This window comes from Odocoileus virginianus, chromosome 2 (genome assembly GCF_023699985.2).
Source record: "Odocoileus virginianus isolate 20LAN1187 ecotype Illinois chromosome 2, Ovbor_1.2, whole genome shotgun sequence".
NCBI classification, from domain to species: Eukaryota; Metazoa; Chordata; class Mammalia; order Artiodactyla; family Cervidae; genus Odocoileus; species Odocoileus virginianus.
In genome coordinates, this window is record NC_069675.1 from 63,875,338 (window position 1) to 63,890,579 (window position 15,242).

The 15,242-nt window shown below is 43.1% G+C and overlaps 1 protein-coding gene across 1 annotated transcript; it reads left to right on the forward strand.

The window, feature by feature from the left end:
• Positions 1 to 7,752: 7,752 nt before the first annotated feature.
• On the forward strand, positions 7,753 to 13,423 carry LOC110128055 (gastrokine-3-like). The gene is made up of 6 exons (XM_020878592.2): positions 7,753 to 7,764; positions 9,045 to 9,098; positions 9,508 to 9,642; positions 11,183 to 11,290; positions 12,275 to 12,416; positions 13,329 to 13,423. Exons 1-6 carry the CDS (start codon positions 7,753 to 7,755, stop codon positions 13,421 to 13,423), a joined length of 546 nt encoding a protein of 181 aa, XP_020734251.1.
• The last annotated feature ends 1,819 nt before the right edge of the window (positions 13,424 to 15,242 follow it).

Genomic DNA, 15,242 nt, shown 5'->3' on the forward strand with positions numbered 1-15,242 from the left:
AGCCGCCTACCAAGGCAGGACACAGTGAATCCTGGTTGCCAATTTACCTGGAATGAACTCAGGAAGAAGTGAAAGCAATGAAGCAATTGCAGGTCAGGAAGACACAGACATGAGAATAGCAGCTGAGAGCTGAGACAAGATGCAGCAAGATAATGTCTGCTAGAAGGCTGTAGCTGTTCAGGGAAGGCAGGCTCAGAAGTGCCTGCTGTGGAAAAAATATTTGGGTCTGGGATCCAGGGAGGACAAAAGAAGGGGCAGAGATAACATTCAGGGCAATGGACCCATGAAGGGAAGAGACACAGCTGCAGAGCAGTTCTGGGACAGGGAGTGTCCTAAAGTCGAGATCCTGAGTCCTAGGATTTATGGAGGCATCCAGAAGGTAAAGTGGCTAAAGGAGAAAATCCAAGGGGAGGGAGAGAGGAAGGTGGGGTGAGATTTGAAAACAGTCATAGAAAACATATAAATATAATCATAATTGAATCTAGGAATGTGAAACAAGTGGTGCATGGATGAAGCAGTCCAAATGCACTGAGTAACAGACTCTGGAGAAAAAAAACTAATTAAAAACAACCAAATAGGACTTCCCCAGTGATCCAGTGGTTAAGAATCCACCTGCCAATGCAGGTGACACACGTTTGATCCCTGGGCTGGGAAGATTCCACATGCCTTAGGGCAACTAAGCCCATGCGTCACAACTACTGAAGCCCATTGTGTGCAGAGCCCGCAAACCTCAACAAGGGAAGCCACCACAATGGGAAGCCTGCATACCACAACTAGAGAGTGGACCCTGCTCGAAGGAAACAGGGGGAGCCAGCACACAGCCACAAAGACCTAGTGCAACCAAAAATAGTTATTAACAAATAAGCTTTCTTTTGAAAATATATATATATATTAATAAAAATGAAAAAGTATCAGAAAGAGAATTGGTTTGTGGGCCAAAATGATGTTATTGATTTCTATTTTTCATTTGCTTAAGGATTAGGGAAGAAATACACGTACACAGAGTGTGGGGAAAGCTTTGTTGTTCAGTCACTAAGTTGGTCCAACTCTTTGTGACTCCATGGACTGCAGCACGCCAGGCTTCCCTGTCCTTCACTATCTCCCAGAGTTTGCTCAAACTCGTGTCCATTGAGTCAGTGATGCCATCCCACCATCTCATCCTCTGTCACTCCCTCTCTTCCTGCTCTCAATCTTTCCCAGCATCAAGGTCTTTTCCAATGAGTTGACTGGTTGCATCAGGTGGCCAAATTATTGGAGCTTCAGATTCAACATCAGTCCTTCATTCAAGGTTGATTTCCTTAAGGATTGAATGGTTTGATCTTTCAGTTCAAGGGACTCTCAAGAGTCTTTTCCAGCATTGAAAAGCTGAAAAGACTCTCCAGTCTTTTCCAGTTTGAAATCATAGATTCTTTGGTGCTCAACCTTCTTTATGATCCAACTCTCACATCCATACCTGACTACTGGAAAAAAAACATAGCTTTGACTGTATGGACTTTTGTTAGTAAGGCGATGTCTCTGCTTTTTAGTCCAGTCTATCTTTGTCGTAGCTTTCCTTCCAAGGAGCAAGCATCTTTTAATTTTATGGCTGCAGTCACCTTCCACAGAGATTTTGGAGCCCAGGAAAATAAAATCTGTTACTGCTTCCATTTTCCCCCCTTCTATTTGCTATGAAGTGATGGGACCAGATGTCATGATCTTAATTTTTTGAATGTTGAGTTTTAAGCCAGCTATTCACTCTCCTCTTTCACCTTCAAAAGGCTCTTTAGTTCTTCTTTTCTTTCTGCCATTAAAGTGGTATCATCTGCATATCTGAGGTTGTTTATATTTCTCCTGGCAATCTTGATTCCAGCCTGTGAATCATACAACACAGCATTTTGCATGATGTACTCTGCACATAAGTTAAATATACAGGGTGACAATATATAGCCTTGTCTTACTCCTTTCCCAATTTTGAACCAGTCCTTTGTTCCATGTAAGGCTCTGACTGTTACTTTTTGACCTGCATACAGGTTTCTCAGGAGACAGATAAGGTGGGCTGATATTCTCATCTCTTGAAGAATTTTCCACAGTTTGTTGTGATCCACATGATCAAAGGCTTTAGCATAGTCAACAAAGCAAGAAGTGGATGCTTTTCTAGAGTTGTTTTTCTTCTTCTATGATCAAATGAATGTTGGCAATTTGATCTCTGGCCCCCCTGCCTTTTCTAAATCCAACTTGTACATCTGAAAGGTCTCAGTTCATGTACTGCTGAAGCCTAGCTTCAAGGATTTTAAGCATAACCTTACTAGCATGTGAAATGAATACCAACTGTATAGTAGTTTGAACAATTCTTTGGCATTGCCTTTCTTTGGGATTGAAATGAAAACTGACCTTTTCCAGTCCTGTAGTCACCGCTGAGTTTTCCAAATTTGCTGACATATTGAGTGCAACACCTTAACAACATGCATTTTTAGGATTTTAAATAGCTCAGCTGGAATTTGATCACCCACACTGGCTTTGTTTGTAGTCATGCTTCCTAAGACCCACTTGACTTCAGACTCCATGATGTCAGATCTGTGCAAGTGACTGCACCATTGTGGTTATCTGGGTCATTAAGACCTTTTTTGTGTAGTTCTGTGTATTCTTGCCACCTCTTCTTAATCTCTTTTGCTTCTGTTAGGTCCTTACAATTTCTGTCCTTTATCATGCCCATCCTTGCAGGAGATGTTCCCTTGACATCTCCAATTTTCTTTAAGAGATCTCTAGTATTTCCCATTCTATTGTTTTCTTCTAGTTCTTTTCACAATTCATTGAAGAAAGTTTTCTTGTCTCTCCTTCCTATTCTCTGGAACTCTGCATTCCGTTGGGTATGTTTTTCCCTTTCTTCCTTGCTTTTTGCTTCTGTTCTTTCCTCAGCTATGTGGAAAGCCTCCTCAGACAATTGCTTTGCCTTCTTGAATTTCTTTTTCTTTGGGATGGTTTTGGTTACTGCCTCCTGTACAATGTTATGAACCTTCGTTCACAGTTCTTTGGGCACTCTGTCTACCAGATACAATTCCTTGAATCTATTCATCACCTCCTTTGTATAATCATAAGGGATTTGATTTAGGTCATATCTGAATGACTTAGTCACTTTCCTTAGCTTTACTAATTAAAAAAATGATTCCCCAGTTGTGATGCCTGCTGAGTTCTACAAAGCTGAAAAGATTAATTAAATATCAGCACCATGACAGGGATGAATACAGAAGCCTGCGTTCCAGGCAGGAACTAGAAACTGTAAAATAAGGATGAGGAAGTTTCTGGTTTGCAGCATGTGGTAGGTCCATTACAGAAGAAATCAAAGAGTGATTAGCAAACAGCAGGTAGAACAAGGAATCCAGTCAAAGGAGCTTGGCTCATGCCAGAGGCTCCAGGATGCAAGATAAAAGGTAAACAACTTTGCAGATGCCTGGTTTTCCTTTTCCTTTTTCTTCACCCCCTACCCTCAAATCCAGGGACAGAAATATTAATGATGTCTTGGCTAACCTTATAATTGCCCTATAATTGGCATCTATAAAAAGGCTCATTTTTCTTGTTGAATCCGCTATGCTCTTCAAAATTTAATTGCCTTCCTCATTCACATTATTATTAAATAGTTGATTGCATAATTTGCCTTTAAATTTAACAATCATTTACTATGTACTCACTACGTGCTGACCACTGCTAAGTATTCCAGGAGATAGAGAGATGAATAATATACCAGGAGTGGCACCCATTCACTCATCTTCTTCATGTATGTATTTTTGTACATCTCTGTGTCAGGTACTGCTCTCAATATTTTATATCAGAGCTTCAGCAGAAAGTAAAGGCGCCTATAATCTTATGAAGTTTATATTCTAGTGACATGAATGTGTCATTTAATGACCAGATCAAACAACTATACAAGTAAACATAGCACAGTGAAGAGTATAAATAGCAAAGTAAGGTCCAAGCATGGAATTATCAGATTGTGAAGAAGTGATCACTTATGACTAGGAGTACTGGGAGGGTGGGGAGTGGGGCACTGTTTAAATTGGCCTCTAAGAATGGGTAAGAGGAAGAGGTCAGGTAACGAGTCTCCTGGTATGAACCAAGGATTAGAGTCCAGAAAGCATAGGCTCCACATGGGGAACAGTGGAGAGCCACCTTTGGTTGGCATCTTGGCATAGGCTGAAAAAAGTGGAAGACGGACTGCAAAGATTGAACGGGGGGGCAAACCGTGGAAATCCTCAGGTGACTTTGGAAAAATGAAATAGCAAGACTACAAAAGTTTATGGAATGGATTGGAAGACAGAAGAGAGAATGCTGGGCAAAAAAGAAGTGCTTCCTAAACTTTCTTTTGGCCAAAGCTCATTCCTTAATGAGGCTTCATTGTTTGGATATATTGATTTTTCCTTTGTGCATATGGCTTTTGGCCTTTGCAGAAATAAGTACAGATTTCATTATGTAACTATACAGTTATTTGTTAACAAACTTACACATCAGTATTTTTAATGGCTGAATAATACTCATATAGACATGTGATATCTATATGTATATATATAATATTTTATATATGTGCATGTATATATATATACATATAGCTGTTATTGTTTTGTTGTTAAGTCATATCTGACTCTTTGCGACCCAATGGAATGTAGCCTGCCAGGCTCCTCTGTCCACAGGATTTGCCAGGCAAGAATACTATAGTGGGTTGTCATTTTCTTCTCCAGGAGATCTTCCTGACCAAGAAATTAAACCTGTGCCTCCTGCATTGGCAGGGAAATTACTGCTAAGCCACTAGTGAAGCCATATCTATATATGGCTTTTAATCACATTTTTATATTCATTCATTGAATGACAAACCTAGACAGTGTGTTAAAAAGCAGACACATCACTTTGCCAACAAGTGTCCATATAGTCAAACCTATTTTTAAATAATTAAAAAAAAACTAAGATCATGACATCCAGCCCCATTACTTCATGGAAAATAGAAGGGGAAAAGGTGGAAGTAGTTACAGATTTCCTCTTCTTGGGCTCTAAAATCACTGCGAATGGTGACTGCAGCCATGAAATCAGAAGATGACTGCTTCTTAGCTGGAAAGCTATGACAAACCTAGACAGTGTGTTGAAAAGCAGAGACATTACTGTGCCAGCAAAAGTCTGTATAGTCAAGGCTATGAGCTTCCCAGTGGTCATGTGTGGTTGTGAGAGCTGGACTGTAAGGAAGGCAGAGCATCAAAGAATTGACGCCTTTGAACTGTGGTGCTGGAGAAGACTCTTGAGAGTCCCTTGAACAGCAAGGAGATCCAACCAGTCAATCTTAAGGGAAATAAACCCTGAATACTTTTTGGAAGGACTGATGCTGAAGCTGAAGCTCCAGTATTTTGGTCACCTGATGCAAACAGCTGACTCATTGGAAAAGTCCCTGATGCTGGGAAAGACTGAGGGCAGAAGGAGAAGAGGGCATCAGAGGATGAGATGGCTGGATGGCATCACCAATGCAATGGACATGAACTTGGGTAAACTTCAGGAGATAGTGGGGGACAGGAAACCCTAATGTGCTGCACTTTATGGGGTCGCAAAGAGTTGAACATGACTGGGTGATAGAACAGCAACAATCCTAAAATGTATGAGGTGATATCTCATTGTGGCTTTCATTTGCATTTCCCTGTGATTTGTGATGTTGAGCACCTTTTCATATGCCTATTGGCCACATAAATGTCTTCCTTGGAAAAATGTCTCTTCAATTTCTTTGTCCATTTTTTTAACTGGATCATTTCCCATTTGCTATTGAGTTGTATTACTTCTTCAGATATATTGAATAATAATTCCATTTAGATATATACTTTGCAAATATTTTCTCCCACTCTATAGGTTGTCTTTTAATTTATTGATTGTTTCCTTTGCAGTACAGAAGATCTTTAGTTTGTCTATTTTAGCTTCTCTTTGCCTGTGTTTTTGGTGTGGTATCCAAAAAAATCATCGCCAAAACCAATATCAAGGATCTTTTCTCCTATGTTCTCTTCTAGAAGTTTTATACTTTCAGGTCTTACCATTTATGTCTTTGGTCCCAAATAGCCAAAGAAATTTTGAGGAAGAAGAACAAAGCTGGAGACGTAAAACTTTCTGATTTCAAGCTATATTGCACAACTAGAGTAATCAAAATAATATGGTACTAGCTGATGTTGCAGAGAAGGCAATGGCACCCCACTCTATTACTCTTGCCTGGAAAATCCCATGGATGGAGGACCCTGGTAGGCTGCAGTCCATGGGGTCGCGAGGAGTCGCAACTCAGCAGCAGCAGCAGCAACTGATGCTGGGAAAGATTGAGGGCAGGAGGAGAAGGGGACAGCAAGAATGAGATGGTTGGATGGCATCACCGACTCAATGGACGTGGGTTTGGGTAAACTCCAGGAGTTGGAGATGGACAGGGAGGCTTGGGTGCTGTGGTTCATGGGGTTGCAAAGAGTCGGACACAACTGAGTGACTGAACTGAACATAAAAACAGGAGCATAGATCAGTGGAACAGAACAGTGAGTTCAGACATAACCAATGCATGTTCAGTCAACAAATTTTTGACAAAGGCACCAAGACCATACAATGGATAAAGGATAATCTAGTCAATAAATCGTGTTGGGAAAAATGCATAACCACATGCCCCAAAATGAAAGTCATTCTTTTATTGCATTTTACTTATTCAGCCAATAACTATTGAGCATGTGCTCTGTGCATGGTGTTTTTAAAATACTGACAGCCATAGAGATTATATTATCTGAGCCCTGGGTGACCTGATAGTCCCCAGGGCCCACTTAGTTTGTGCTCCCATTGAAAATTCATAGGAAGTACTATAAGAACTGAGCTGTCTGGGTGGGCCCAGCCTCACCCATATACTTCATCTTTATCTCTGAAGAAATACATTCATTTGATTATGACCTTTTTGGAATTTGGTCCAGGTAGTTGGGTCACAACCAGTCAAGGGCTTGATAAAAAATAAGAAATGTTTGAAAAAGCCTGAGTTAGTATTGACTAGTCATAGAAAGTTGTTCCCTATGTCTCAGGCGATCCAGTGCGGCTCAAATGGTCCTTCATGGAAAAAGTCACCCTGAAACAAAGGCTGGGAGGAGAAAGCCAAATTATAGAGTGGAAGCAAAACATCAGAATATTAGGATGTCACCCAGAGGTAGATCTTTGAAGAGGTTAAATGAGGTCAGCTTGGTGGGTGGGCAGAAGGCATTACAGGACCAACCCTGTGATTTGGGGTTTGGATGAAGAACTGGACCAGTCTTCTTGCCAATCTAATCTTGTGGTTACAATTCATCTCTTTTGTTTTCATAAGGTTTTTCTCAACCACCTCCACTATTAGTAAAGAGTTTCTCTGGAACTGGGAAGTAGAAATGGTAAACACTGATTTTGTATCATGACCACTTGGTGAGATCTACTATTTGTAATCCTTCGCTAACTGTTAAAGCCATGGGCACACCAGCCCACAAAGCCTTCTTCTTTCCCATGTTTGCCTTATGTAACCAGTGGAGGTATTTGAGTAAAAGGAAAATATTTAGAAGTAGTTAAAGAAAAGTGATAACAACGATTACATAAACTTGCCTCCCCCCACCCCCCCGCCAAATGGTATTCAGATTATGATTAATTTCCCGGAATCTTTTACCATGGTAGTAATTGAAAGGTCCAAGACTATATAAACCAGGCTTAGAAAGTAAATAGGACATGAAAATTCTTTTATGCATGCAGTTGCCAAGGTTCTGAGAAAGAAGCAATATGAAACACCTTGTAAGTATATTTTCTGGTTTTGAATGTAGGTAACTATGTTTTCAGAGCCAGAATAGCCAGTGAGTAGTTCCTTTTTCCCATCGACTCTTCAAATTAACTCTAAATAGAACTTCCAAATATTAACTTGGCACATAACCTCGCTGTTGGTAAGCCTCTCTTTTTTTTAGAACATCAGAAAATGGGTCTTTCCCAAAAGAATTAATAGCTAGTTTCTTAAAAGTTCAACAATCTTTGCAGATTGAGTAGATATTCATATTTTAGGGCCTTTTCATCCTAGATTCATTTTATTTATAAATTTATGGCAAAGAAAATTTCAAGTGTATTTAACACATGGCACTAATTCTAAGAATCATTTAATAGAATATTATTGCTGTCTGTATCACATGTTTTTCTTTGGTTAACCTCATTGCATTGTGGTTATTATTCAGAGAGTAACTGTTTTCTTTTTCTTTGAAAATGTATCTCACATTCATGGTGTCATCACATGCAGAATACTGCATAGGATATTGTGGGGAAGGGGAGGAAGGGGGTTTCCTGTCGATTTCGGCTTATGTTGTAAGAGCTCTTGAGCTGAGTGAGCCTTAAGTAGACCAGATAATGAGCTGTGAGGTGTAGGGAAAGATTCTCTGCTACATTTATCTTAGCCTGTTCCCATCCTTCTAATTCTCTTTCACTTATTTTCTGGTGTCTGAAATGCCTCCAATAGATTAGGCAGGTCACACCAAGAGCAAATGATTCACTGCAAATATCTCAAGAACAACTCACCCTTGAGTAAAACCTATTCCAAAATAAGGTGTAAACAAGTGATGCATAATCTACTATGCTCAGGCAAGGTGGAAGAAACTGGAGGAGAGGAAATTGGAAGGATATCAGATTCCAGAGGGGACAGAGGGGGTCCCCACTGGTTGGGAAGAAAGTAGGAGGTACAGAAAGGAAGACGGAGGACCTGAATTATCACTTATTTTACAACCTGACTTAAGATGGCCCTGCATTATGTGCAGATCAAGTGCTTGGTCAGGTTGCCTAATCTTTAGCCCAGTGATTGATAGTAGACGTAGAACAAAACAAAAGGTATCTTTGAATGAACGATAAAGCTTTCCTTCTTGAGTAGCCAGTACATCCCATATCGAACACATGGAATGACAGTTTCCTGATACATTCGGGGCCTCTAGGGCAAGAGACACCATGAAAGTTACAGGTCTTTTAAGAGGGCTCCAACCCTGGGCTCATCTGAGGCTAAGAGAGCCAGCCCTGTACACTGACATTTGTTTCCATTTCAGATTGTGTCTTCAATCTTTGTGGTCCTCTTCCTAGCTCCATCTCTGGCCCTGATGGTAAGTGAGGGTGGAGAGGGTTCAACCTGTCTGGTCCTCCTGAAGCAGAAGTACTTCAAAGGTGATAATCTGGGGTGCTGTGTTGTGCTTAGTCACTCAGTCGTGTCCGACTCTTTGCAACCCCATGGACTGTAGCCCACCAGGCTCCACTGTCCATAGGATTCTCAAGGCAAGAATACTGGAGAGGGTTGCCATGCCCTCCTCCAAGGGATCTTCCCAACCCAGGGATTGAACCCAGGTGTCCTGCACTGCAGGTGGATTCTTTACCATCTGAGCCACCAGGGAATCTGGAGTGGCCTCCGTCAAGTTTCTTGTGAGGACCGCTTTATATGTGTGAGAGCAATGAAGAAAGGGCAATGCCGGAACTCTGGACTTAGGACTGTTCTCCTTGCTGCCTTCTCTTCTCCAGAACACCAGTGACAACCATCCTCTGGATGGATCTGTTGGGACCCAGAGCATCCGTGTCAATGCCTTTCGAGGTATGGTCAGCATCCGAGACAACAATGTTTTGAGTGAATGGGATGGAGTCTTGGACTACAAGAATGTAAGATTTAGAAAACATTCATTACAATGCCAAAGAAAGCTTTGCCTGCTCCAAAATTTAGCCTCCTGCTTTTCCAGAGAGAAGAGAACCCTGTCTATACAGGCCTTCTCTAAGTTTAGGATCTTGAAGGAATACATCTCTCTTGGTAAGGAACCAGCTTTCATGCATTTGCAGTGACTTCTTTTTGAGCCACAGGAGGAGCTTCTGAGATCTCTAGGGATCCAGCACCACTTTGTATTCCTCTCCTGTGTTGACTTCACAGGGCTCCTGAAGGCCTCTGAAATAAGAGAGCTATTTTTAAGAATCCTGATGTCCTCTAACTTGTATGTGCCATAGAGGTTCTTTGGTCTTGCTCTCAGATTTTAATCAGTTTATTTCCAAAGCAGGAAAATAATTTATTTTCACTTTTAGAAATCTTGCTTCCACTTGCCCATGTGGTCAGGGATGATGAGGCATGACCTGGAAGAAAGAGGCAGGATTGGGACGGGAGGCCCCATGATAGAAAAGTTATATGACAAGAGACACGACGCAACCAGAGACATGATGCAGCTTTTGAGTGCTTCGGTTTCCTCATCTGCAAAGGAGAATCAATGGCTGCCTTTCCTACTGGAAAGGACTCAGAGGGTTAAGTCGAAGGAAAAGACCACACCCCCTCCCCCCCAACTCCGTGCATGACCCTCTTTCATCCAACCCCTGCTGTTTGGAAGCCCCACTCCTACTTTCCCCCCTCAGGACAGACTCCACAAACATGGGCTTTCTGTCTGCACCCCCTGGACCTCCCCAAACTCTGTCCTCCCCATTCTTCACCTGATCTACTCCTGATTTCCTGGAGGACAAGCAGGCCAGGGATTTCCAACTCTGTTTTAAGCCATAAAGACTTTTCTTCCAACAAAGATTTCGCAGAATTCCACCCGATGGAACAGAAGTCACAACTTCTCTGGCAGGTGAGGGAAATGGGCTCATTGTCAGACTCAGCCGGAGAACCATTGCTTTACTCCAAAGCTCAGAGAGGCTGAAGGTCAGGTCCAAGGCTACAACGGGGCAGTCAGTGACAGACCGAGGGCTGGGATCTATCTCTGGAGATCTGACCCCAGGCTCCTCCTTACCTTGTAAACCCAGAAGGGATGCTAACTCGCACACTGGCTTCACAAGCAGGCGGTGTCTGTCTCATCCGTTCATGACATCCCCCTGGAGAGAGTCTACTTTTCCTCCTTTACAGATGGGGAAGCTGAGGGTCATGGAGGCGGCTGAGGACCATGAACAGCACTGTCACTGCGGCCGACCCCCTGCCCCTCCAGACCCCCGAGTCTGTTAGTCGTATGCAGAGTTTCCCAGGGGATACCCCCTGTGGTGCTTGCAGCAGGGCCCCGTGTACAAGGCCAGTCCTGCTGCTGGCACTTTGCTCTGGTGCCCAAGGCCTGCTCTGCCGGGATGCTCCACACCACAGTCTGAAGGACAGCTATGTGCAGCTCTGATGACAAGTAGGAGGCCTGTGTATTGTGACTAAATGAATGACAGTGTTCTGCTGTGTTGCTTTAAGGCCCTCTTGGTGGCTAAGTTGTTTAGCAAGATGGCCTGTGTCCTGGCCAAGATGGATGAAGCTGTCTTCCCAACTTTGGATGACATTGTTAAGGCCCTGGACCACCAGGTAAGTGAGATCAGCTCACTGGAGTCCCCTCCTAGTTTGGTGTTTTCCAACTTTACTTTCTGACCTCCTAAGATGATGCTGTACATGCTGGGAAATTCAGTTTATGCTTGATCTTAACGCCCATGGAATTCCGTCATCGTGCAAAGGACTCCAAGTCCAATCCATGGCCTATTTAAGTCACATCACATTAATGAAAATGAACCATTGCATTCCATGCAATGACATAATTTTGATGTATTCCAAAAGGGTGTGAACTACACGTTAGTGAATATAAATATTAAACTGAAATACTATTATTATTCTCATGCCTCCTCTCCTCCCCTGCAGACCCTTTAAGCTCATACACACATATTATCTTTAGTTGAATATGAGTTTAGGACTCCTGAAACTCTCTTCTTGTCTCTTAAATGACAAGGATTGCCAGATAAATTAAAAATCAGCAGGAAGCCCTTGGGAAGTCATTGAAATCTGGCGTCATTTTGCTTAAATAACCAACCCAGAACATTTGAGCCATGTCCCTAATGTCCATGGCAGGAGGACTGCTGATTCCTGGAAAAGAAAATGCCTTTGGATCACATAAAAATAAAATAATTTATCACTTTCTAAAAAGAGAGGTAGAAAGTATTCCCCTCATCTGATTTATAACAAGTAAAAGGCATAATATAAATGAAGACCATAACTTAAAATTTATTGTATATCGTTATTAGAAATGAGAATAGCACTGGAGTCTGGAAGAGCTGAAAATTCAAGGGTGAAAGGAGTAAAGATTGTCACAGGGACACACAGAATTTTCTGGAGTAATTTTGCCACCTTGTGGTCAGATAGGATATCGCTATTAGGGAGGAAACTCCAGGGCAAGTGCAGGTTCAAGGCCATTTTTGTACATCCAGGGTTCCCGTGCCCTGGAATAGGTTTCTCACTCTCCCCGCTTGCTGCGCCACGTCTACCTGCTGTCTCACCCTTTTGAAATGTCACATCTTCCAGACTTCAAAGCATTATCCAGCTACTCACGGCCTGACCTACACTGTTTTACCCAACCGGGTCAAGAACTTAGCCCAGTTTGGAGCACACATCAAGGACATGTGCCGAGCGGTCCCCACTTATTTTGCCCAACAGCGAAAAGAAGGTACATGAATAACTTACCTAGAAACTCAAGACCACAGTTGAGGCAAGAGGTGTGGAATGGTTTTTAGGTCCTTGACAAATTCTAATGACACTTTGCAGGTCTATTCCATTTCTTTGCAAATGGGTATAAAAATTATGGGGCCTGAGATACATTTCCCCCTGGTAGTAGAGATGACTCCTGGTTACTGAGAACAGGAAGCAGAGTGAACTTAGCTTTACTGAATGGTAGAGGACAGTCATTTCACCTCTGAGAACTGACAGCTGGTGGATACTCTCAGCTGACCCAAAGTTTCAGCCTCCCCTCCCTTCTCCCCACCCCAGCAGCACAGTGCCTGGAATCCCCCACTGGAGGCCCATTGCTCTGGAGAATCTCAGTCCTCCTCTTTCTCAGGCTGCCCAGATGCTAGGAAGCAGGAGTCTGACAGTTACAGACCACACTTTGGGAAAGAAATGTCTTAGTGGCTGGTATCCCTGATGGGGATACAGTGGGATCAGTGTCTACCAGCTTGGGAAGTTACCAGATAAGAATAGAATCTCCCTGGTGCTCCAGATAGAGTCAATAACCACTTCCCATTACACTGTAGTCTGTCAACTATATCTGAGTATAAACTAACCCAGTGAACAAGGGTTTTTCATAACGAGAACTTCCCGCAGGAAAACAAAGAGAACTTGAGAGGCTGGGGGGTTAAAGAGGATGATTAAAGATCAATAAAAGAAATAGAAAAAAAGAATGTGGGACCCGTTATTGCAGCATTGATGAGATCTTCCATTTTGTTCCCAAGTCTCTGGCTAGTAAAGTTGTCTTGAGCATCACACTTCATCTAGGTGCAACTCATAATATATCTACTCTACTCTAGAGTCTTAGAGCAATTAAGTGATCTTTTAAATAAAACGCTTCTCTTTCTTTTTAAAGGTACTGCACTGGCTATTAACCCGGATTCCTGTTTTGAAATCCAAATCCTGTCCTTCCTGGGACTCTCCATCTGTGGGGAGATACCTGGGCTCTGAACCTCCAGGTCGGCTACGTGGAGAGCAGACCTGTCCGGATGGGGCCGCTGACCTGACCCCAGAGCTCAGGGACCCAGCCCACCTCTGCCAATGGAAAGCTGCTCATTTCAGGCCTGATTACCCCTATCTTTTGACCCAAGATCCAGCTCTGTGACCTGGAAACTGAATACACTTTCTCCCTGTTCTATTGGCTTAGAACAATAAAGTTTCTTGCCTCTCTGATCTAAAATATGAGCACTGCCTCCCTGCACTGTCCTCTCTAGAGTTACTGGACTCCCATCCACATGCTGTCCATACAAGGCACAAAGGGGAACACACCTCTCCTGGAAGGTCTCATTTCTAAGGGCCTCTCTTTGGTGTGTCCCTTGAAGAATTCCTGAAGAATCTGGGACACAAGAAAGAACAAAAAGACACCAGCCACAGCCTGACTTAAGCTTTCAGGTCTGAGGTCACATCTCTGTCTCCTGCAAATTGATGCTGTTCACTGTGGCCCAGCCTGCACAGTGAAAATCCCTGAGAGTTAACTGCATGAACAAGGCCTCTCAGACCTCTCTTTGGAACCAGTCTAAACCACTTCATGGGAATCCCTGGGCATTTATCTCTGTTACAAATGGATAAGGGATCTGGCCTCTTTACCCTGGTTCTTTAACTGTCCATCTCGAAAGCTGGGAAGGACACAGAGTCAGCCCCACCCACAGCAACCAGAACATCCCTGACTTGCCTAAACCAGAATAAACAAGGGAAGAGTACTGGAAATACAGACATAGACATTCACCGAAGGTCATGCTGGAGTTTGGAGTAAGTGGGACAGGACTGGAATGGGAGGGGTGGGGAGTGCTGAACTGTGCATGCACATGGAGTAGACGGACTGGGGTGAATTTCAGCACTGATTTGCCAGAGGCAGAGCTGAGCTCCAGCTCTGCATAGTCACAATGTGATGTGACTTAGTTATGAATGGAAAGGTGATTGTATGGGAAAGGCCCAGAATAAACCTCTAGCTGGGTTTAAATAAGTTATGGCTAGGTCAGCCAGGGTCTTTGAATCTATGCATTTGATCACAAGCATCTTGTCAAGGATAAGACTGGTGGAGATACTGCACAGAGCATCCAGTCTGGAAGAATCAGATAGATGTGACAGATTAAGTCTTGGTCAACCAGAGGCCCACAAAGCATGGTCTTGCCCTCAAGCCTTGACCTAAAGTGTCCCTGGAGTTAAGTTCCCATGGCTATCAGTCCTTCCTTGACCAGTGTATGCTTTATCCCTGACATCTGGCCCCCGGCATCTTCAGGAGCAGTCCCTATCTGGTCCCAGGTGCCTCAGTCCCTGTTACAGTTGCTGGAGCCCTGCTCCCAAACCCTCAGGACTCATGATGGTGGGGACTGCTGCCTACTGACTGGCTCTGATATCTATCACACCTTCCCTTCTGGACATCTGAGCTTCAACTGTTTCTAAATTTCCCATCATCTCCGGGCTCCACCTGATCATTATAATATCCCAGTTACTTCCAGGAGACTTTAGACATCCCACCTCCTGACATCCACCATGTGTCTTTCTATCTGTTACCCTCCCCACAGATACTCTGCCTTCTAAACTGCTTTCCTTAGGAAGTTCTTGGTTCAAGGCCTGCTGCCCTCCCATGTTGGGCTATCATTGACTGGGCTGTAAGAGCTCTGTACCAACTCTGAGAAACAACTAGCATAGCCCTCTAGACCAGAGATCCTTAATCTCTGGGATCTAATGCTTGATAATGCTTGATAATCTGAATTGGAACTCATGTAATAATAACAGAAATAAGGTGCACAATAAAGGTAATGCATTT

Coding starts and splice junctions, on each gene's coding strand:
- LOC110128055 (XM_020878592.2), top strand. Junction 9,643..11,182: donor GAGTCTTGGACTACAAGAAT/GTAAGATTTAGA, acceptor TGTTGCTTTAAG/GCCCTCTTGGTGGCTAAGTT. Junction 12,417..13,328: donor TGCCCAACAGCGAAAAGAAG/GTACATGAATAA, acceptor TTCTTTTTAAAG/GTACTGCACTGGCTATTAAC.